The following is a 24,776-nucleotide window of genomic DNA, read 5'->3' as shown; positions in this document are numbered from 1 at the left end:
GTGAGAACCAGTTCTTCTAATGGGTTTAAAATAAGAGGGAGCCGGAGATGGCACAGCAGGTAGGGTGCTTACCTTGCATGAATCTGACCCAAGTTTAGTCCCTGGTACCCCCAAATGGTGCCCCACCTTGCCAGAAGTGATCCATGAGCACAGAGCCAGGAACAAGCCCTTGGCAAAGATGAGTGTGGCCTCAGATGAGTAGAAAACAATAGAAAAAGAAAACATGGTGCACTTTCATATGAATTCAAAATGAGGGGGAGTTGGGAGAGATGGTCTAGGGACTAAGGTATTTTCTTTGAATGTGATCGACTCTACTTCTATTCCTGGTACCATATAGTCTCCCAGGCACTGCAGGATGCAGCTCTAGAGGTCTGTGAGCACCACTTGGGTGGCCCAAGTAATTCCCAGTATCTCTGGGCCCTAGTAGAACTGCATCTTTTTTATTTATTTTTAATTGAATATATATATACATATACATATATATACATATATATTGGTTTTTGGGTCATACCCGATTGCGCTCAGGGGTTACTCCTGGCTCTATGCTCAGAAATTGCTCCTGGCAGATTAGAGGAACCATATGGGATGCCGAGATTCAAACCACCATCCTCCTGCATGCAAGGCAAACACCTTACCTCCATGCTATCTCTCTGGTCCCTGAAAATATATATATATATATATATATATATATATATATATATATATATATATATATATATATATATTTTTTTTTTTTTTTTTTGGTTTTTCGGGCCACACTCGGCTTAGGGGTTACTCTTGGTTAGCACTCAGAAATTGACCCTGGCTTGGGGGGACCATATGGGATGCCGGGGGATCAAACTGTGGTCCTTGGCTAGTGCTTGCAAGGCAGACACCTTACCTCTACCGCCACCTCACCAGCCCCAAATATATATATATATAGTTTGTTTGTTTTTGGTTTTTGGTTTTGGGGCCACACCCAGCAGTGCTCAGGGGTTACTCCTGGCTGTCTGCTCAGAAATAGCTCCTGGCAGGCATGGGGGACCATATGGGACACTGGGATTCGAACCAACCACCTTGGGTCCTGGATCGGCTGCTTGCAAGGCAAACGCCACTGTGCTATCTCTCTGGGCCCCCCAAATATATTTTTAATTGAATATATTTTTTAATTGAATCACCTGATGAGACAGTCACAAAACTGTTCATGATTGAGTTTCAGTTATTCACAGTTTCAACACCCATCCCTTCATATGTGCACATTTCCTGCCACCAAAGTCCTCAGTTTGCTTCCTACCCTTACCACCCACCCTCCACCTAGCTCTATGGCAGATATTTTTCTTCTCTCTTTTCTTCTTTCCTTTCAGACACTGTGATTTGCAATAATGATACTGAAGGGGTATCATACACATAATTTTACATCCTTTCAGTACCTATTTCTTGTCCAGAGTGGTCATTCTCAACTATCACTGTTGCCCTAACTGTGATCCCCTCCCCACTTTGTGGCAAGTTTCCTACTGTGGACCAGAGTTCCTGGTGCTTGTTTCTATTGTCTTTGGGTATTTTTACCATAGAGGGTTAAAAATAAATCCCACACATGACTGTGATCATTCTGTGTCTGTCCCGTCACTCTGACTCATTTCACTCAGCAAAATACTGCCCATACCCATCTATGTATAAGCATATTTCATGACTTCATTTTTCCTAACAGCTGTGTAGTATTCCACTGTGTAGATGTGCCACAGTTTCTTTATCCACTCATCTAGTCTTGGGCACTTATGTTGTTTCCAGATTCTGGCTATTGTGAATAGGTAGCACTGCATTCTTGGGTACTCCCATCACACTGCTAGTCTGACTGGTAAGACTATATAAAGGACTTGGGGCCTGGAGAGATAGCACAGCGGTGTTTGCCTTGCAAGCAGCCGATCCAGGACCAAAGGTGGTTGGTTCAAATCCCGGTGTCCCATATGGTCCCCCGTGCCTGCCAGGAGCTATTTCTGAGCAGACAGCCAGGAGTAACCCCTGTGCATCGCCGGGTGTGCCCCCCCCCAAAAAAAAAGAATATATAAAGGACTATATAAAGCACTATACAGGACTCCTGAGCACCAGTTGGGAACCAACTTCCCTCCAAAAAGGGGGGGGGCAACTTTTCATTAAATAAAGGCATAGAGCTTTACTGATAATACCATAATGTATTAACATATGACATAGAGCTTATTATATTAATATAGAACTTAGTTTGAGCTGTTGTTAAAATAAAAATAATGTAAGGAAAAACTAAAGAAAGAAAAACCATAAAACCTGAACTCTTATGTGTTTCGAACTGAGGCTCAGAAAGGTGGATAAAAATTAAAGAATGATTTGGTGTATTTTTTTAAAAATTTGCTTTGGTGGGGCTGAAGCTATAGGAAAGTGGGTAGGGAGCTTGCCTTTCAGGAGAATGACCCAGGCTTAATCTCAGGCATCCCATATGGCCCCTGATCCCACTCTAGAAGTGATCCCTGAGTGCAGAGCCAAGAGTAAGTCCTAAACACATCTGGTGTGCCTCCAAACAAAACAAAATGCATTGGATCCAGAGACATAGTATGGTTGTTAAGATACCTGTTTTGCATGCAACCAACCTGGGTATAATCCCCAGAATCTCATATAATCCCTGAAATACTACCAGAATGATTCCTGAGTGGAGAAACTGGAGTAAGCCCTGAGTATAGCTAATGTGGCTTAAATGCTCATCCAGCACAAAATACCTCTTTACTAATATTAAATAAATTCATTTTACATGAACTATAAAGAAACAAAGCCATGATCTAAGTAAGTAAACAAAAACAAATTCTGGGAGATTGGGTTGGGGAGAAATGTGTATAGAAAGGGTTCAATAGATAGTGGTGGATGGGGGCCAGAGAGATAGAATGGAGGTAAGGCATTTGCCTTGCATGCAGAAGGTCAGTGGTTCAAATCCCAGCATTCTATATGGTCCCCTGAGCCTGCCAGGAGCGATTTCTGAGCATAGAGCCAGGAGTAACCCCTGAGCACTGCCGGGTGTGACCAAAAACCAAAAAAAAAAAAAAAAAAGTTAGTGGTGGGTGATCTCTGGTGGTGGGCATGGAGTAGTACATCATTTATGAAGGCATAATACTCCTGAAACTGATTTAGGGTTGTAAACGTAAAAGCCATAAAATAAGGGGCTGGAGCAATAGCATAGCTGTAGAGTGTTTGCCTTGCACAAGATGGACCTGGGTTCAATCCCCGGTGTCCCATAAGGTCCACTGAGCCAGGAGCGATTTCTGAGCTCATAGCCAGAAGTAAGAGCTAGGCATCACTGAGTGTGGCCCCAAAACTAAAACCAAAACCAAAACCGAAAAAGAAAAAAAAAAAAACACCATAAAATAAAACTCTTAAAAATATCTTTATTTTTGTACTCATGTGAGAAAGATCGAAATTCTAAAGGAGAAAAATTAAGAATTCCTAATTTGTGTGTGTGTGTGCCTGCGTGTGTGTGTGTGTGTGTGTGTGTGTGTGTGTGTGTGTGTGTGAGTGACATCTGGCACTGCTCGCAGTTCTGTGGTCAAAACTTTGTGGTCACTCCCAACAGGTATCAGGGAATGGTGCTATACATGGGACCAAACATGGGTCTCTGCATACAAGATACAGCCGTTTGAGTTATTTCTCTGGTCCTAAAAATTCTTTTTAAATCTAGGGATGTAGGGCCAGAGAGAGGTCAGAAGGTAGGGTGCTTGCCTTGCATACCTTGGGTTTGATTCCTAGAATCCCATATGGTTCTCCAAACCATATGGGATCACAAGAGTGATCCCTGATCATAGAGCCAGGAGTAAGCCCTAAGCATCACTGGGTATGGCCCTGCCCACAAAATAGACAAACCAGAAAAAAAAAAAAAAAAAGTTGGAGCTGTAGCTCAGTAATAAAGTGCTTGCCTATATGTATGAGGCCTTGGGTTCAATTTTTGGCTTTCCTCCAAAAACATGTCTTTCAGTAACTTGAAATTACAAAAAATAAAAAATCTAGGGGCCGGAGAGATAGCATGGAGGTAAGGCGTTTTCTCGCATGCAGAAGGTCAGTGGTTCAAATTCCGGCATCCCATATGGTCCCCCGAGCCTGCCAGGAGCAATTTCTGAGCGTGGAGCCAGGAGTAACCCCTGAGCGCTGCCGGGTGTGACCCAAAAAAACAAAAAAGTAAAAATTAAAAAATAAAATTAAAAATCTAGTAAAGAGCAATTTAATGCTTACAATTTACACATAAAATATAATATAATATAAATATATAATATGATGTATACAAAAACCCAATATAATCAGCAATTAATTGAATCCTTGATTAGTATATTGGGTCAGAGAGGTAATACAGGAGGTAAGATACTTGTCTTGCATATAGTTAACCACTTATCTCTCTGATAACACTGGTGTTTCGAGGACTGTCAGAAGTCACTCCTGAGCTACCACGTCAGTAGCAGCTCCTGAGCAGCAGCCCAAATTTCCCTTACCCCTTACAGAAAACTGACTCACAAATAGAAAATCTACATACATTTAGAAAAACTAGAAAAATTTAATCAGTAAAATAATTAAAATGCCAACAGAGAAAGTCCAGGGTCAGATTACTTCACTAGTAAAATAAACATTTAAAGAATATTTATTCTAGGGGCCGGGAAGGTGGCGCTAGAGGTAAGATGTTTGCCTTGCAAGCACTAGCGTAGGACGGACCGCAGTTTGATCCCCCGGCGTCCCATATGGTCCCCCCAAACCAGGGGCGATTTCTGAGCGCATAGCCAGGAGTAACCCCTGAGCGTCAAACGGGTGTGGCCCAAAAAACCAAAAAAAAAAAAGAATATTTATTCTAGATTAAAGACCTTTCTTTTGTTACACTCAGGCAGAACTAGAGGGTGTTATATTAAGCAAATTATGTCAGAAGGAAAGGAAGATGCCGATTGATCTCACTTGTATGTGGAATATAAACAAACACAGAAAAGGAATGGCCAATGGCCAATGAAAGCCTGATATCCTGAAAACAGAACAGAGCCAAGCAAGTTCTAGGAATGATTTGGGGGGTGGGTTGTGTGCTCAAGGGCTACTCCAAGTAGTACTTGTGACTGAGGTTATCAAGTTGAGGGGAGTTGAGGATGGCAGTAACACAAAGACAACGTTGGCAGGTTTTGGGTATTTTGATGATAGTGGGGATTCAGTAACTTTTTATACCAAACAATGCTGAGCAAACACTATTTTAAACTATATAACAATAAAAATTTTCAAGTATGAATTTCTTTTTGTTTGTTTGTTTGTTTTTCGGTCCACACACATTTGATGCTCAGGGGTTACTCCTGGCTAAGTGCTCAGAAATTGCCCCTGGCTTGGGGGGACCATATGGGACACCAAGGGATCAAACCGCGGTCCTTCCTTGGCTAGCGCTTGCAAGGCAGACACCTTACTTCTAGCGCCACCTCGCCGGCCCAATTTCTTTCTTTTCTTTTCTTTTTTTTTTTTTTTTTTGGTTTTTGGGTCATACCCGACAGTGCTCAGGGGTCTCTCTTGGCTCCATGCTCAGAAATTGCTCCTGGCAGACACAGGGGACCATATGGGATGCCGGGATTCAAACCACCATCCTTCTGCATGAAAGACAAATGCCTTACATACATGTTATCTCTCCGGCCCCTCAAGTATAAATTTCTTTTTGTTTGTTTGTGATTTTTGGGTCACACCCGGCAGTGCTCAGGGGTTACTCCTGGCTGTCTGCTCAGAAATAGCTCCTGGCAGGCACGGGGGACCGTATGGGACACTGGGATTCGAACCAACCACCTTTGGTCCTGGATCGGCTGCTTGCAAGGCAAACACCACTGTGCTATCTCTCTGGGCCCTCAAGTATGAATTTCTTTTTTTTTTTTTTTTTTTGTGGTTTTTGGGTCACACCCGGCAGTGCTCAGGGGTTACTCCTGGCTCCATGCTCAGAAATTGCTCCTGGCAGGCACGGGGGACCATATGGGACGCCGGGATTCGAACCGATGACCTTCTGCATGAAAGGCAAACGCCTTACCTCCATGCTATCTCTCCGGCCCCTCAAGTATGAATTTCTAATAAATCCTTTCACTAAATAAGAAGGTAGACATGTTTCTCAATCCATTTGAGCTTTATTCTGATATTAAATAAGACAAATTTATTACAAAGAAAACCACAGGAGTTAGAGATATCTCAATGGGATGGAGCACATTATTTGAAGTTCAAGCCTTAGCACCAAACAATTCCTTCACATCAAACAAAGGTAAAAACAAAACATAAGCCTGGGGTGGTAGTATAGCAGGTATGCCTTGCATATTGCTGACCCAGGTTTGATCCCTGGCACCACATATGGAACCCTGAGTCACCCAGGAGTGATCCCTGAACACTGACCCTAAGTAACTCTAAGTAACCCCTCAGCCAGTCTGGGTGTATTCTACCTCCCAAAAAAAGTGAAAATGAAACCACAAACTATCAATTAGCTTCTTCAAAGAAACTGACAAAAGGGCCTGAGCACTGGTGCAAGCAGTAAGGCATTTGCCTTGCATGTGCTAACCTAGAATGGACCACGGTTGGATCCCCTGGCAGTCCCATATTGTCACCACACCATGAGTGATTTTTGAACACATAGCCAGGAGTAACCTCTGAGCACCACCAAATGTGGCCCAAAAAAGCAAAAAAAAAAAAAAAAAAGAAACTGGCCCTAGAGAGATAGTATGGAGGTAAGACGTTTGCCTTGTATGCAGAAGGATGGTGGTTCGAATCTTGGCATCCCATATGGTCCCAAGTCTGCCAGGAGGGATTTCTGAGCGTAGAGCCCGAAGGAACCCCTGAGTGCTGCTGGGTGTGACCCAAACACCAAAAAAAAAAAAAAATTTAATAAAAATAAAAATAAGAAACTGACAAAAGGATACTATCCCCCCTGATGGTTCAGAAATAAACCTTCATGTTTGTATTGAGTTAAATTTTTAAAAGATGTCAGAAAATGCAAAGGAGAAATAATGGTGTTGAGTTAAAGAAAAACATGGTAAGAATGATGTTGAATGATTACCTCAAAACATGTACAAAAATTAACTTTAAATGGATCAAAAGAGCTAAAATGCTTTGAAGAAAATACAGTAATCATCACCTTGAATTAAATTATTTCTTTTTTTCTAGTTTTTGAGCCACACCTGGTGACGCTCAGGGGTTACTCCTGGCTATGCGCTCAGAAATTGCTTCTACGCTTGGAGGACCATATAGGACGCCGGGGATGGAACCAAGGTCTGTCCTGGATCAGCCACATGCAAGGCAAATGCCCTACTGCTACGCTATCACTCTGGCCCATAAATTATTTCTTAAATATGACATAAAGTACCACCACCAATGACAAACAATCTAGAATTTACCAAAAATAATCATTTATATGTTTCTAAAGGTCACCACCACAAAAATGAAGGCAAATCACAGAATGAAAGAAAATTATTGAAAGTAATATATTTAATATGGTACTTATAGGTAGAAATGAGTAAAAATTCCAAAACTGGGGCTGGAGAGATAGCATGGAGGTAAGGGCGTTTGCCTTTCATGCAGAAGGTCATTGGTTTGAATACTGGTGTCCCATATGGTCCCCCGACCCTGCCAGGAGCGATTTCTGAGCGTGGAGCCAGGAGTATCCCTTGAGCACTGCCAGGTGTGACCCAAAAACCAAAAAAAATAAAAATAAAAAAAATTCCTAAAACTCCTTAAAAACAACCCTTGGGGACCAGAGCAGTAGTTCAGGTTTGTACACACACACACACACACACACACACACACACACACACACACACACGCACGCACGCACGCACATACGCACGCACGCGCACGCACACACACACACACACACACACACACACACACACACACACACACGCACGCACGCACGAACGCACGAGCATGCATGACCTGGGCAACACATCCTCACTCCCTTGCATTGAACTTGAGGCCCTAGGCTTCTGAGCATACCCTGGGAAGCCTACAGGAGCCAAAAAAAAAAAAAAGGGGGGGGGGGCTGGAGAGATAGCATGGAGGCAAAGTGTTTGCCTTTCATGCAGAAGGGTGGTAGTTCAAATCCCGGCATCCCATGTGGTCCCCTGTGCCTGCCAGGGGCGATTTCTGAGCATAGAGCCAGGAGTAACCCCTGAGCACTGCCAGGTGTGACCCCCGTCACCCCTAGCAATTCTATTTATAAAAATAGTAAAAAGCAAAGACAGAAATAGATGATTAGGGGCCGGGCGGTGGCGCTAAAGGTAACGTGCCTGCCTTGCCTGCGCTAGCCTTGGACAGACTGCGGTTCGATCCCCCGGTGTCCCATATGGTCCCCCAAGCCAGGAGCAACTTCTGAGCACATAGCCAGGAGTAACCCCTGAGCGTTACCGGGTGTGGCCCAAAAACCAAAAAAAAAAAAAAAAAAAAAGAAATAGATGATTATTATAGTAATGATCTGCAAAAAGAATATGATAACTGATACATGGGATGAACCATATAGCAAATATAGATATTTATAAAATATAGATATTTATAAAATATAGATATATAGATATAAAATATAGATATTTATAAAAGTGTCCAAGAATATGAGAATGAGGTGTGCATAAGAAAAACAAGCTAGTAACTATGCATACCGCAGTCAGACACTTAAATTAGTGGCCTTAGTGCCAGAGAGATAGTACAGTGGTTAAGGCATTGCCTTGCATGCAGCTGACCCCAGCTCACTCCTCACTACTGAAAAAGGCTCCCCTAAGCATAGCTTGGAATCACTCCTGAATCCAGAGCCCAGAATAGCCCCTGAGCACTGCCTGGTATAGTCCAAATACCTGTCCACCATCAGGAAAAAAAATAAGTCCAAATATCCAAAAAAGGGCTCGGAGAGATAGCACAGCAGCGTTTGCCTTGCAAGCAGCCGATCCAGGATCAAAGGTGGTTGGTTCAAATCCCAGTGTCCCATATGGTCCCCCGTGCCTGCCAGGAGCTATTTCTGAGCAGACAGCCAGGAGTGTGACCCCCCCCCCCCAAAAGAAACAAATATCCAAAAAATATGTTTAAATTTTGATAGTAGTTTTCTGCAATATGGAAGCTTTTCACCTTCCTGATACTCTGTGTCTATATTGTCCAAAACAAATACATGTCCCCTTTATAATCACAACAATTTTGTGTTTGTTTTGGGGTCACACCCGGTGGTGCTCAGGGGTTATTCCTGGCTCTGCACTCAGAAATCACTCTGCCAGGATCAGGAGGTGGGGGTGGGGTGGGGGTGACAACCATAGCTGGAAACAGAACCAAGGTCAGTCCAGAGTTGGCCGCATGCAAGGCAAATGCCCTATTACTGAACTATTATCGCTCTGGCCCAACAAGTGCTGATGAAATAAAGAAGAAAAGGACCTTACCTAAAGAGGTCACATTTCCGTAGTTCTCCAGCATCACATCCCAGTACAGGGCCCGCTGAACTGGGCCCAGACATGCCCACTCCTCTGAAGTGAAGCATACCGAAACCTCTTCAAACAACACCAGCTCCTGATACAAAGAGTACATGTGAGAGTGAGTACCCACATTCCTTTCTGAAATATTTCTTTCAATTCCAGGAAGGGACATACTGTGAGGCCATAAAGTAAACATGATTGTGAAGGAAACTTAAGGAGACTACGAAATTCTACCCTCCCTAACATGGACTTTGGTTATAGAGGGACACTGGAGACAGGCACTAGGGTTAGGGACAATTAGATAGTGCAGAAAGAGTCAGAGGTAGAAAAGCTGATGGTGGGTGGCCTTACCTGTGGCTGTGCAGTTAGGAGCATAAGTGCCATTAACTGATTTCTTGGGTTCTCTTCCTGGGAAAGGACAGAAGCCTCAGAGGCAGGAGAATCTGTGAGAAAGGATAAAAAGCTGCAAATGATATTGTTGGTGTTAATGCTCACTATTCCAGGACCATTATCTTTTATAAGAAATTAAGCACTCAGGAACAGAGCAATACAGTACAGCCTGTAGGGCATTTGTCTTGCACATGGGCCACTGAGGTTTTATCTCCAGCATCCCATATGGTCCACCGAGCACCACTAGGAGTAACCCTTGAGCATTGTCAGGTGTGGCCCAAAGGCAAAAACAAAATAAACCAAAATACCATAGAAAGAAATTCTGCACTGGAGAGAGTTCAATGGCTGAGGGCATGCTTTATATACAAGAGCCTTGAGTTTGATAAATGGTGCTACATACAGTCCTCTGAGCAGTGCCAGGAGTAAATCCTGAGAACAAAGCCAGGAATACCTTCTGACCACTACCAGGTGTGATCTCAAACCAAATCAAACTAAACCAAAACGAAAATAAAGAAAAGGAGGGCTGGAGCAATAGCACAGTGGTGGGGTGTTTGTCTTACTCGTGGCTGAACCAGAACTGACCTGGGAATCAAACCCCCAGTGCCCCATATGGTCCCCAAAGCCAGGAGCGATTTCTGAGCGTATGGCTAGGAACAACCCCTGAGCATCACCTGGTGTGGCCCAAAAAGAGAAAGAGTGACCAGAGAGATAACACAGCTGGTGGGCAGTTTACCTTGTACATAGTTGACCCAGATTTGATCCCTGGCATCCCATATGGTCCACCAAGGCCTGCCAGAAATAATTTCTGAGTGCAGAGCCAGGAGTAGCTCCTGAATGTTGCTGGGTGTGGCCCACAAGTAAAAAAAAAAAAGAGAAAAGAATAGAGAGACCCACAACTTTTACACTATGCAATAATAGCTATAAAATGACCTACCAACCCTTAATAAACTAACCTCCTCGACAGGGTTAGACTAATACAAAAATCAGCAGTCAAAATGACATAGTGTCAGAGGGGATCTGGGAAGGACAAGTGAAAATGGCAGAAGCGAATCTGGTACTGAAAGGGATTCAGACACAGGGAAGGAGAGAAAATGCCTATTTGGGAAGGGGGAAGCCTCAGAGTTCAAAGCCAAGGATACTTATTAAATACCATGTGATGGATCCTTGAGGTTGAAAACCACTGGATCAATAGGATTTGGGCAGATTTCAGCTGAGAAGCGGCTGTCATTGGGTGCCTGTCGAAAGGGAGTTCCTGGAGTACTCGTCTCTTCCTGGAGGGTGCCCTGGTCCCGGACAAGGTCTGGAAGCTGGGAACAAACGATACAAAATAGGCTGGCTTTCCATGTGGTCCCAGAAGACAGACTCACCTAACCATGAGCCTTTCTTCCTCTCTAGTCTAGAACAGTGAGATTACAGAGAAAGATAATTGAAGTATTGAGAATTAAAACAGCAGAAAAGCTTTGCCCAGACAACAGTGCTGCCCTCTATTCCTGCTCCAGGCACTAGTGACCTTTCAGAAAATACTGCATAGAAAAGTAGAAGCAGGCTCTTCAACCACACTGGCTAAGGATCCACAGGCATTAACTTATCAAGCGCATGAGTTTTAGGGCTCAGGACACAACAGTACAGGTGTTAAGATACTTTTTACATGACTTTGATCCATGCTAATCCCTGGTACCGCAAGGCCTCCCAGCATTGCTGAGTGTCGTTCTGGAGGCCACTGAACACTGCTGGTGTGGCCCGAGTGGTCCCCACTACTGCAAGGCCCTCACAGTACCCCATCCTCAGGCTCTGACATTTAACTACCTCAGTGGTTCTCCAAGCCACACTCCCACCCCCTCCAAAAAAAAAAAAAGAGCATAAGATCACAGTGTTCTATTTATTTGCCTCTTTACTTTTCTTCTTGATCAACAAAGAAACGATAGACAGCCAGATGTCTGATTTTGCTACTAGCTAGATGACTAATCCAAGGCAATCCAGTGATGACTTCCATTTTTCTTTTAAATAGGAGCCATGCCCAGTTGTACTAGGGGTACAGGGGAGGGGACTTTCAACTGGGTCCACACCTAGTGCTGCTTGGGGTAGGGAGCATGTGGTGCCAGGATGGAACTAAGGGCCTTGAACTTGCTAGGCATGTGCTCGATCGATAACTTGAGCTATTATCACTCTGGTCTCCACTCTTTCAGTTATTGTTGTGGTCAATACCTGGTGAGATTCCTGAGGGCCATCTAGTGCCAGAGATCAAACTTAAAGCCTCATATATGGAAGACCTACGTTCTACTGGAGTGCTTGCCTCCATTTTTCTCTGCTCACTTTAAATGGTGAGGGGTGGGGGAAGAGGCTGTCAATCAGTGACTTGGGGACCCCAGTAATTCCGTTTCCTCAGTGCTCTGTGTGTGTGTGTGTGTGTGTGTGATCCAGTGCCATGGATTGATCTTGGGGTTTCTACACACCAGGAATGCTGCCCCAGCCCTCTGTGCCCATCCAGGTCCTAACTCCCATTTTTTTCTCCTGGGTTTTTGGGCCATATCTGGTGATCAGTTGTTACTCCTGGCTCTGCACTCAGCAATGATGCATACCATCATCATAAGGAATGCCAGTGATTGAACCCAGGTCAGGAGCATGCAAGACAATTGTACTATCTACCAATTGTACTATCATATGTCCCCATTTCCATTTTCGTATCAAATAGGACTTGTAATGAAATTCTTCATCTTATTATGGTTAAACAATAAGCACCTCCTTCCTTTGTGCTACTCTCAAACTCAAGTTGTTTCAGATTTGTTATACAGAAATGTTTTAGGTGGCCTACACATTGACAGAGTCCTTACACACATTAAAGCTCATGTTAAGATCCCACTTGAATATAAAGGATAACCAAAGCTTCTCAGAAACATCCAACCAATGTGTCAGGGACCTTCCAAGCAATATGCACAAGGATCGGAGGTCTCTTGGGTGAAACTCAGCCAGCCTGGCTGGAAAGTTCAATGCTGGAACCCAGCAGTGCTGGGCAACAAGGTCACATCTCGCAGGGCTTGACTTAATAGTACATTCTTTAGCCAAAGTCATACCTGCAGTGTCTGGTAGTCATGTAAGTCATGTAAGAGTCAAACTTCATATGCAAGTTATGCACACAGCCCTATGAGCTACTTCCCAAGTAGCCCCTCTGCCCAACTCCTCTGAATTCATTTTTTTATTTGTTTTTGGGTCACATCCGGCAGTGCTCAGGGGTTACTCCTGGCTCTGTGCTCAGAAATTGATCCTGGCTTGGGGGACCATATAGAACACTGGGGATCAAACTCAGGTCCGGCCTGGGTCAGCTGCATGCAAGGCAAACACCCTACCACTGCATTATCGCTCCAGCCCCTCTTCTGAATTGTTTTTTTGTTTTTGTGGTTTTTGGGTCACACCCTGCAGCGCTCAGCACAGGTTCAGGAGACCATATGGGATGCCGGGATTCGAACCACCATCCTGCATCCAAAGCAAATGCCCTGCCTCCATGCTATCTGTCCATCCTCCCTCTGAATTCTTTTTTGTTTTTGTTTTTGTTTTTTTTGGGTCACACCCAGCAATGCTCAGGGGTTACTCCTGGCTGTCTGCTCAGAAATAGCTCCTGGCAGGCATGGGGGACCATATGGGACACCAGGATTCGAACCAACCACCTTTGGTCCTGGATCGGCTGCTTGCAAGGCAAACGCCGCTGTGCTATCTCTCTGGGCCCCCTTTGAATTCTTAAGTCTACAATCTTGCCATATCTAGAAAACTTCTTGTTTTTCTGCTGTCTTATATTTCAGGTCAACATCATCATTCCAAACAGACATGCTAACAACCCATATGCTATTAGATATATCCATATCTATTTAGATATACTACATTCTTTAGATTCTTGAACTAAACCTAGAATTATCAAGCATCTTCCAGTGGGCCAAAACATAGTCAATGCTTTTATAATCATCCTAAACTAGGCCCAGAGACTCCAATCATAGAATCTTTCTCTACAGAGATCGAACAATCTGAATAGCTCATAAACTCACTGCTTGAATAAGTAGCAAAGGTGCCAAGGTGCTATTAACTATTACTAAAAATCCTAAGATCCATTCAGTCTTGCCTCAATTCTCTACCCTCTCCTTTCTCACTTTTAGTGTTGGTCCATCGAGGTCTTTCTGCAGCTCCTCTACCAGGGCCACAGCCTCCTCACCATTCCCAGGGCGATGGATTTGTACCCAGGTCCGAATCTCCACAGGCAAGATGCTTAAGAACTGCTCCAGTACCAGGAGCTCCAGGATCTGAGCCTTGGTGCGTGCTTCTGGCATCAGCCATCCACGGCACAGCTCCCTGAGCTGGTTGAGTGCCTCCCGGGGTCCGGATGTGTCATGGTAACGTAACTGTCTGAAGTGCAGGTGAGAAGTCTCCCAAACAGAGGAGTTGCTTCCCTGGAAGCTGGTCCCCCATTTCCAGGTATCATCCCTTCCTTTAATAAGGCCCTCCTGTCTCAGAGGACTCTGGGCCCAATTTTCCCTTGTCATCGTTGTGGTTTCAAAGGCTCCTCTCCAGTACTCTTGATCTTTGCTTGACTTCCTCCTTAGAACTTAGTATGCATCATCCACAAGACCTGAAAATTAATTGTTAAAGTTAATCACAACAAACATGTTCACCCATGATTTCTTATTGACGAAGAGAATGTCACTGAACACAATCTTCTAGCACAGGGGTGGCGAACACAGAGCCACATGTGGCTCCCGGCCAAAATGAATGTGGCTCTTTGCCTCTTATCATAATTTTGTAAACTGTGGCTCTTTGCCAAGTTTGGATTTTGTTCTGCTGCTTCTGAGGAGGGACCTCTGAGGAGAGATCTCCAAGCGCATAGTCCCACCCCTGGCTGCGTCATCCTGTCTCCAATCCCTCGGAAACAACTGCACAAGCCAGCGAGCAGGGGGACCCGTGTGTCACATGTTGGGTCACATCTTGCCGTTAGTTCTTAGTGTGGAGGACGCAGCCATCACACCCTCACTATCACTGCAGGATTTTGACCCTCACTCAAAATGGCAAAATGCAATATGTGTTTAATATATTATTGTTAAAATTACATGCTTTTGTGTGAGTGTTTGTCTGTTTTGGCAGGTCACTGCGTGGCGTGGCTCTCTGACTCTCAGTTTAAAATTTTGGCTCTTTGTGTCAAACTTGTTTGCCACCCCTGTTCTAGCAGGAGCTGAGAACCACTTTTTTTCTGCCAAGGGTCATTTCGGTATTTAAAAGATCCTTCCTGGGTCAGATGATGCAGATATGAGAAGCACATATGTCTGTCCCATCATGTTCCAGGGACAGACTACAAGATTTTATGGGCCTTATTAGATTCTTGACCCAGAGAATATCCAACCCCTCTGTATTATTACCTGCTGTAATAATCTCCAGCTGGACACATAAGTTGTTTTTCAGTAAAATCACTGACATACAGAGTTAAAAAGCTGTTCTGGGGGGCAGAGAGATGCACAGTGGTAAGGTGTTTGCCTTGCACACGGCCAACCCAGTATGGACAGTGGTTTGATTCCTGGCATCCCACCTGGTCCTCGGAGCCTGTCGGGACGATTTTTGAGCACAGAGCCAGGAGAGCAATGTGCTGCCGTGCATGATCCAACCCCCCAACCCAAGTTGTTCTGGTTGAGTTTCACTCAATGTTCCAACATCCAGCTCTTCACCCATGCTCATTTCCAGCCACTAATTTCCTTAGTTACCCTCCCATCTCTTCCACCTCACCCCCAATCTGCCTCTGTGACAGATACTCCATAACATTTTTTAGTCAGAAAACATATAGAAATCTAGGGCTGGAGTGGTAGCGCAGCAGTAGGGCGTTTGCCTTGAATGTGGCTGACCTACAATAGACCACAGTTCGATCCCTCCACATCCCACATGGTCCCCAAAGCCAGGAGCGATATCTGAGTGCAGAACCAGGAGTAACCCCCGAACATCACCAGGTGTGGCCCAAACAAACAAACAAACAAACAAAAAAACTAGAGTATGATCATTCTTATTGTGTTGTATTTTATTTTCTCATCCTTCTCTATACCAATTTAGATCACAGGTTAAATTCAACTATTTTTTACAAATACATGTTAAGTTATAAAGATAGAAGTATTATGTATTGTTTAGCGTTGGCTTTTTGGGGTGTGGCACACATCTGACTGTGCTCAGGGCTTATTCCTGGCTCTGAGTTCAGGGTTGATCCCTGGTGGTGCTCAGGGAACCATATGAAGTGCTAGAGACAAAGCCCTAGCTTTTTAGCCACATGCAAGGCAAGTGCCTTACCTGCTGACCTATTTCTCTGGCCCTCTTTGTCACCCTTCCTTTCTTTCTTATTTTTTTCCCCAGAGCTGGAAACAGAAAGGTAACTGGGAAGCAGAAGATAAACTCTCCAGCTGGGGAGAGTACAGTACTAAATGAATGTCATTTTTTTTTATTGAGACCATTGTGAATTACAATGCATCTCCCTTCTTGACATGTGCACGTAGATGTACAATGAGGTGCTCTTTGTGCATTTGGAGAAGCTCTCAGTCTTTCTTGAGTGCTTTATTTTCTCTCTTCTCTCCTTCCCTTTCCTCAGAATTTCAAAGTTGGATTTCAGGAATAGTGACAGTGAATTAGGGCCATTCCCACCACCAGTATTGACCTCCTCCATCAAAGTTCCCAGCGTGCATTCTAGACTTTAGCCCCCAGGCCTACCAGTTAATAGGTCTATTTTAAGTTTAGATGTTATAGTTTTATAATTATAATGTTTGGTTCTATTGTTAACTTTGGTTTGGGTATTTAGTTCTGACCTTCATGTCATTATTTTTTCTGATTTTTTTTTTTTTTGGCCACACCTGTTTGATGCTCAAGGGTTACTCCTGGCTAAGCGCTCAAAAATTGCCCCTGGCTTGGGGAGACCATATGGGACGCCGGGGGATCGAACCGGGGGATCGAACCGCGGTCCTTCCTTGGCTAGCGCTTGCAAGGCAGACACCTTACATCTAGCGCCACCTCACCGTATGTCATTATTTTTAAGTGAATGAATCCATTCATAATTAATCCCCTATTTGAAAGACATTTGGATATTTATAATTTTATCCTACTACAAATTAGGCTATAATGCATGTCTTAGCTAATTAAGTTTTAACTATACTTCTACTTTTTTGTTGTTGTTATTGTTTGGCTATACCCAACTGTGTTCAGGACATATTCCTAGTTGTGCTCAGGGATCTCTCTTGGTGATGTTTGGGGGGTGCTTATGTAGTGCTAGAGATTGATCCTGCTTTGGCCTAATGCAAGGCAAGTGCTTTATCCACTGTACTATCTCCCTAGCCCCCCTGCTTAATTTTTGCAGGAATTTATTCACAAGAGGCTAGGGAGATGATTCAAAGAGCTAAAGAATATGCTGTGTATACCGAAGATCCAAGTTTAATTCCAGACACCTGCATGGTCCCGAGCACCTTACCAGAGAGACAGCCTGGCATAATTTTACAAAACTGAACACACATTCACACTCTATCCAGCAATCATACTTTTTGGTATTTACTTAAAGAAGCACTGGAAAAACCTGCAGATATTTATAGCAGCTTGCCAAAATAAAGTAATCTTCAGTGAGAAAATGGATGAACCTGATACATCAAGACAATAAAATGATTCAATACTAAAAACAAACCTGGGTGCTGGTAGGGCATTTACCTTCATGCACCCTGATTTGGTTTCAATCCCCAGCATCCCATATGGTCCCCTGACCACTGCTGGGTATGGTCCAAAAACAACAAAAATATTAAAAAATAAAAATAGAGGCTAGAGCAATAGCTTAGCAGGTAAGTCACTAGTGTTTCATGTGGCCAACATGGGTTCATTCTCGTCTGACACATCATTTGATTCCCCCAGGCACCACCATGAGTAAACCTAAGCAAAGGGCCAGGAGTCAGTCTTGAGCATGGCTAGGAGTGGCCCACAAGCCAAATATAAATAAATAATCAGTTCAAACCATGAAAAGACAAGAAGGAAACATAAAGGCATGTTGCTAAGTGAAGTAAATCTAAAAGGCTATATTTTATCATTCCCAATAGTATTCTGGAAAAGGCAAAAGTACGATACAAAGATAGTTATTGTTAGGAGTGGAGACAGAAAGGGCTGAGCAGAAAATATGTAGGGGAGCAAGACTTCTCTGCAACAAAGTTTTGGGCAACAATACTACTTTCATGCACTGTATATCCACATTTCCATCAACAGGACAGCAACTCATTCCAATTTTGACATCAAGTTCAGTGGTTACAGGTTTACCAATTTGACTTGAATAATATATCAGTGACTTCCAGCAATGACGGGATTCCTGAGGACGCATGTCTCAAAAAGTATCTCAGCCTTTAAGTGACACATTACTACATAATATTGAATATATTATACCAGTATACAACACCTAAGAGAAATTGTGAATGGTCCATGTAGAGTCGCTGACTGCAACATATGGAGCATTCTGGAGGGGGTTGTTCCAAGTTCTAAAAGCTCTTCTGTTCAATTTTGGTGGGATTTGAAACTACTCCAAAAACAAATCAGAAAATAAATGGTTTGGGGCTCACATGTGCTCCCTGGGCCCACGTGTTTGTACTGCACACCTGTGTCTGCCAGTCCATGAACATGTTACCTACATGCTTATGTCACCTGCATCTCCCTTCTTGAGATGTGCACTTAGATGTACAATGAGGTGCTCTTTGTGCATTTGGAGAAGCCCTCAGTCTTTCTTGAGTGCTTTATTTTCTCTCTTCTCTCCCTCCCTTTCCTCAGAATTTCAAAGTGAAACCTTTTATTACTTTAAAAAAAAAAAAAGAATGATTTAAAAATAACTGTTGACAGTGCGTCATCAAAACTCTTACTTTGCAGCTACAACCTCATCCTAAAGAAGTATTCTGTTTGCTTCTAAAAATAAGCTTTATTTGTTTGTTTGTTTTGGTTTCTAAGTCACACCCAGTGACACTCAGGGGTTACTCCTGGCTATGAGCTCAAAAATTGCTCCTGGCTTGGGGGACCATGTGGGACGCTGGGGGATCGAACCGTGGTCCATCCTAGGCTAGTGAGTGCAAGGCAGATGCCTTACCACTTGCGCCACCGCTCTGGCCCCCAAAAATAAGCTTTCTGAGATACAACTTTATAGGAAGAAAATAGGGGCTGGAGAGATAGTACAGCAGTTTAGTGCTAGCCTTGTCTTTTCTCTGGCCACCTGCCAGGAGTGGCCCCAGGCAGCAGATCCAGGAGTATCTTCAGGTATGGGCTTCCCTAAAAATATAAAAAAAGGATGGGGAAGATAAAAATGAGAAGCTTGAGGTCACTTCACTAATTAACGTGTGGGAGTAAATCTGAAACTCATGCTAAGAGTCTAAAAATGCTTTCATAGCAGCGAGGCAAATAGTACAACAGTTATAGTGCTTGCTTTGCATGAGGCCAGCCCGGGGTTTAATCCCCGACATCCCATTTGGTCACCAGAGCCTGCTAGGAATGCTTCCTGGGCGAAGAGCCATGAGTCTGTCCTGAGCAGTCAGGGTGTGACCCCAAAAACAAAGGCTTTCACCGAAGACAAGACTCCTGAAAGCCAAGATATACTAAAACTCCAACTTCCAAACAAGACTTCTCTAACAATTATTTTCCTTTCATTGGTTTTCTGGGTCACACCTAGCAATTTCGGGCCTTACTCCTGGTTCTGCACTCTGAAAACACTCCAGGCGATGTTTAGGGACCTCTAAGGATTGCTGAAAATCGAGCAATGGATTGGCTACTTGCCTACTGTCCTATCCTATCACTCCGTTTCCTTTTTTTTAATAATTCTGACTCGGATCCACAGTGAGTGGAACAAGAAAACAAAGTGATTGCAGCCACTGACAGGTTGACAAGGCCTTTTCTTGCAAAAGGAAGCACTGAGTTTGTGCTCTTCGTGCATAGCATGCTAAAATGCACCTCCTGGAAATAAGCAGTCTCCCCCAAACCCCCCCCCCCAAAAGTAATGCTTCTGGTGGTGCAAGTGTCTTATAAATAAAACACTTAGGAAATTAAAATTTAGGAAATGAAGAGATGTGCAATTAACCCATCCCTTAAGGAACAAAAAAAGTCCCAGAAATCACTACAGTGAGCTCCAGGGGTTGCTTTGCATCCAACCCCCAAACCTGGGCAAGAGCAAAGAGGCCCAGGGCACCGCAGGGACCTGACACTGACCCCCAGGTACTGCCAGGCGCCATTGCCAGTAACCATCATGGCGACCCCGGCCCAACACCACCTACAGGGAAAAGTCTGCGGCGAGCTGGCGCCAGCCCCTCCGCCCTCTGCGCATGCTCGTCCCGCCCCGCTCACCCGGAGCTCCGCTGCAGCGACCCGGGCCATGGGTCCCGCCGCCCCGGCGCCCGCACGCCAGGAGATGGACCCGGGAATCCGACGAGAGTGTAGCCGAAACCCAGAGTAATGGCTGACCTCTGGTCACATGACTTCCGGTTATTCGCCGGAAATGCCCTCTAGCCTCTCTAGGAAACTACGTCTCTATGGCTCCTTTGCCTTTCTTTTTTTCCTACTGCAGAGGAGGGGAGGGCACAGGAGATGCCACTCGCCTGGGCCCTGGAGGCTCCTAATCAGAAGTTAGGGTGCTGCAGCATTCTAGACCTCCAGGCTCCAGAGGTTTTCTGTCTCCTGAAGTGGGAGAACCAAATATCCTGGCTTGCACCCCCTTGGATTTATATATATAGAAGGGCATGGCTCTTGATTTGAGCCAGCCTGGATCTTCCTAGGCCTTGGTTTAGGGATTGGGGAGCAGAACAAAAGGTAACTGAGGATCTTTCCAGACTACTTGAAATGGTGCAGAGACAGTTCTTTTTGGGGGCTATTAGGAAATAATGACTGTGATTGTGAAGAGTTTTTACTGGGATCCCAGAGAAAGATTTTGGGGTTAGATAACAGTATACCTGGAGCCTGTAGTTGTTCTTATGGCACAACACTTCATGGGTAGAGTCTCCCTGTTTCTATGTCAAAATTTTTTCTTTCTATTTTCCTCATGTTTTGCTGTACCTATACAAACAACAACAACAATCAGAGCCATACAACACACCTTTTTAATTGTATTTTTATCTTTTATCTTTTTTTAAAACACCAAGTCATATACTAGCTCTGAGTGTTCTTAATTATTTGTAAATCTTCTACAGTCATGGAAGGGAAGAATGTAACCAGATTTTGCTATGTTCTCTTAATCTAACAGTGATTTAATTATACATGATAAGAGCTTTTTCTAAAAAAAAAAAAACTGCAAAGGACCAATGACTGATGTCTATAATTTTATTAAAGAAGCAGTCTCTTAAAAGGACATAACTTGCTCATGGCTAAATAGTTACTAAGTGCCCAGGACTTCAGAATTATACTTGTCTTTATAACACTGTTAATGAAAATGGCCACATATCAACTGTATTTTAAAATAATGTACTTTTCCTTGAATATAAAAGTAGTACATTCTCACTGTAGAAAATCTAGGAAACATAAAAAAGCATAAAGGGAAAATAGAAATCACCTATAAATTTATCATACAGAGATTGCCACTACTAACATTTTGGTTTGGCATTATTTCACTCCATTTTTTCTCTATGCATAAATACCTCTCAAACATACTTCACTGTTTTTCCTTTCTTTTATCATTTTATCCAAATTATTTGCCCACTGGTATTTATTATTTAAAATTGCTCGCGAGGACCACACAATTTCCCATTCATTTAAAACCAATATTATTTAAAGTCTAGTTTTCTTCTTCCAGCTATATGCCATGTTGGCCTATGACCTGATCATTCTTTGTTATTTTTTATCTACTTCTGGAATCTCAGAAATAAAGAGTTGATGATACTAAAACAAATGCTTTTCCAGAAACTAGCAATTAATTCTATAACCACAACATTTATGATGAGGTTTCTCTCTCCTCGTTATGTTTTCTCTGGTGTTGAATAAGTTGTGAGCTATACCGGTAGGCTTTCCCACAGTCATCACACTTATAGGGTTTCTCCTTAGTATGAGTTCTCAAATGTAGAATAACTTGTGAAGTCTGCCTGAAGGTTTTCCCACATTCATTACACTTATAGGGTTTCTCTCCAGTGTGAACTCTCTTATGATCAATAAGGTTTCGATTAGAAGTAAAAGCTTTTCCACACTCACTACACTTGTAAGGTTTTTCTCTACGATGAAGTCTTTGATGTTCATTAAGCATCTTCCTCAAAATAAAAGCTTTCCCACACTCATCACACTCATAAGGCTTCTCTCCTGTGTGAATTCTCTGATGGTCCATAATCTTTGTATTAGAAACACATGTTTTCCCACACTCCTTACATTTGTAAACCTTTTTCCCTTTATGCATCCTCTGATGCTGAGTAAGATTTGAACTCCGACTAAAGGCTTTCCCACACTCAATGCAAGTGTAGGGCTTCTCCCCAGTGTGAACTCGGTGGTGTGAAATGAGACCGGAACGTCGACTGAAGGCTTTCCCACATTCCTTACAATCATACGTTTTCTCCCCACTGTGGATTCCTTGGTGCCGTCTGAGGTGTGACTTACCACTGAATGATTTCCCACATTCATTGCATGTGTAGGGCTTCAGACCAGTGTGGATTCTCTGATGAACAACAAGGTTGGAGCTATGACTGAAGGCTTTCCCACATTCCTTACACTTAAAAGGTTTCTCTCCTGTGTGAATTCGCTCATGCACTGTAAGGTTTGCGCTCTGACTAAAGGCTTTCCCACACTCTGCACATATGTACTGTTTCTTTTCAGCCGGAATGTTATCATTTACAGGATAAGAGCATTGGTCTCCACCTTTTCTAGATTGTTGGGTACCCACTTCCGGCAGTACCTTATTATCTTTAACAGTCTTCTGTTTGAAGCTTCTTGTAATTCTCCTCATTTTCTCTTTTTTGGAGGCATTACAGAAGACTTAGAGAAACTGTCTACATATTGACTTCTGTGACAGCACTTTGGTGGCATTTACTTGAAAACGTAAGATTCTGATTTTTTTGTGAACAGTTTTTTGGAACCAACCAACATCTTCTCACTCCTAGAGTCACCATCTGAAAGGAAAAGGAATAAACAGAAATTGTTCATATTACTTCTTTTCTACACTTAGAAAGAATTATTCAAGGGTTTCAAGGTCTCACAGGGAAGCATAAATGGTCAGAGAAAGAAAGAATTTGTTAAAAATAATAAACAAGGGGGGCTGGAGAGATAGCACAGTGGTAGGGTGTTTACCTTACACATAGATGATACAAGACAAACAGTGGTTTGAATCCCAGTATCCCATATTGGTTCCCCATGCCTGCCAGGATCAGGAGCAATTTCTGAACACAGAGCCAGGAGTAACCCCTGAGCACCACCACGTATGGCCCAAACCCCCCCCCCAAAAGATAAGAAAAATGGGTTAGCACAGAAGTGAAAGAAAAGATTAATAGTAGAAAGCAGGGGTTAACAGAAATCTATGAAGTCCAGCATTAGAAAGATGTTTAGTGGGCCCGGAGAGATAGCACAGCGGCGTTTGCCTTGCAAGCAGCCGATCCAGGACCAAAGGTGGTTGGTTCGAATCCCGGTGTCCCATATGGTCCCCTGAGCCTGCCAGGAGCTATTTCTGAGCAGACAGCCAGGAGTGACCCCTGAGCCACGCCGGGTGTGGCCCCAAAACAAAACAAAACAAAACAAAGAGATGTTTAGTGTAAAATTTACCCTTCTTTCTTCCTATTTTATAACTAACTTCCAGAACTGGAATCCTTTAACTCCTAGAAAAAATTAACAGAAATACCCAGAGTTTGGTAGCTTAAATGACTAATCAGACCAGTTTGGTTTTTCAGTTCTTTTGTTATTGTTTTGTGTTGGAGCCACACCCAGATTGTTCAGGGTATATGTTTAGGCTTAGCCCAGACTATATTTAGAGATCACTCCTGACTGGTATGGGGGACCATATGTGGTATGTAGGGTGTATGCATCTAGAATTTGGGTCAGCAGTATACAAAAAAAAACCTAACCTACTGTGTTTCACTCTGCACCCTGGTTTACTGTTCTTGCTGGATTATTCTCCTAGCACCAATGATATAGTGGTGGCTTGCACTAACATTAAGAAGCACTAGGTGCTTAAGAATGATTTTAAAAATAACTGATTAGGACTGTCTTGGGGGATGACTAAGATTGCATCTTCTGATGTAAGTCCAGGTTCTATGGACAAAGCACTCATATACATTCCTGTTTTCCATCTTGTGTTGATAACAAGCATTCAATTTTTATGCCACAGCCTGCTCTGTATGGGCTGCTTTATAGTGGATCCAGCTATACTTGTTCAGTTTGTCCTATTTACACCAGTATCTTTCTATCAGACTGAACCTGCTGCTGAACTGAAAAGCTGAATTGGGGAAGAGAGTTAGTTTAAAGCATGCCAAAGAAATTAAAAGCACCTTGCCTGGCATAATGGTAAAGCATTTACCATTATGGTCAAATGATAAAAGTAAGGCACAGTATAACCAGTAGGACCTGATACATTAAGCCACTTGGGAAAGTGGGAGTAGAGAGATGTACAGTGGGAAAGGTGCTGGCCTTGCATTCAGCCAACTGGGTTCAATTCCTGGCAGCCCATGGTTCCTTGAGCACTGCTAGGAGTAATTCCTGAGTTCAGAGACAGGATTAACCCCTAAGCATCACTAAGTGTGGGTCCAAAAATAAAACCAATGCTGGGAATATGTGCTAATTTTCCAAGTGGCTAATGTGTAAATCTATAGGGGGTTGAGTCATTAAAGAAAATGGAAAGTTAACTTCATGGCACTAACACAAGACTAATTTATTACTACACCATTTCCCAGGCCTTTGCATATTTGAAGTTAGAAACATATGGTAGATATAACTTTGCATCCTATTTCTTGAATATAATTTTTATTGTTATTTAATCTTTCTATAATCATCTTAGTTACATAACATACC

At 43.2% G+C, this 24,776-nt stretch overlaps 2 protein-coding genes across 2 annotated transcripts in view; both read right to left on the bottom strand.

Annotated features, from left to right (window-relative positions):
• Positions 1-20,263, bottom strand: part of ZNF197 (zinc finger protein 197) — a 37,052-nt gene extending 16,789 nt beyond the window's left edge. The window contains exons 1-5 of the mRNA XM_049777357.1: positions 20,154-20,263; positions 13,943-14,418; positions 10,957-11,113; positions 9,768-9,859; positions 9,384-9,510 (exon numbers count right to left, since the gene is read on the bottom strand). Coding sequence (XP_049633314.1) covers positions 9,384-9,510; positions 9,768-9,859; positions 10,957-11,113; positions 13,943-14,332 — 766 coding nt within the window. The 5' untranslated portion in view covers positions 14,333-14,418; positions 20,154-20,263. The remainder of the gene's footprint in view (positions 1-9,383; positions 9,511-9,767; positions 9,860-10,956; positions 11,114-13,942; positions 14,419-20,153) is intronic.
• A 1,375-nt stretch (positions 20,264-21,638) lies between these two features.
• LOC126014083 (zinc finger protein 660) lies at positions 21,639-22,725 on the bottom strand. Its single transcript, XM_049777403.1, has one exon. It carries the CDS (start codon positions 22,723-22,725, stop codon positions 21,730-21,732), a length of 996 nt encoding a protein of 331 aa, XP_049633360.1. The 3' UTR covers positions 21,639-21,729.
• Positions 22,726-24,776: the final 2,051 nt, after the last annotated feature.

Source organism: Suncus etruscus, chromosome 7 (assembly GCF_024139225.1).
Source record: "Suncus etruscus isolate mSunEtr1 chromosome 7, mSunEtr1.pri.cur, whole genome shotgun sequence".
Lineage (NCBI taxonomy): Eukaryota > Metazoa > Chordata > Mammalia > Eulipotyphla > Soricidae > Suncus > Suncus etruscus.
This window is presented reverse-complemented; position numbering and strand designations above follow the sequence as displayed.

Coding starts and splice junctions, on each gene's coding strand:
- LOC126014083 (XM_049777403.1), bottom strand. CDS start 22,725: ATGAGGAGAATTACAAGAAGCTTCAAACAGAAGACTGTTAAAGATAAT.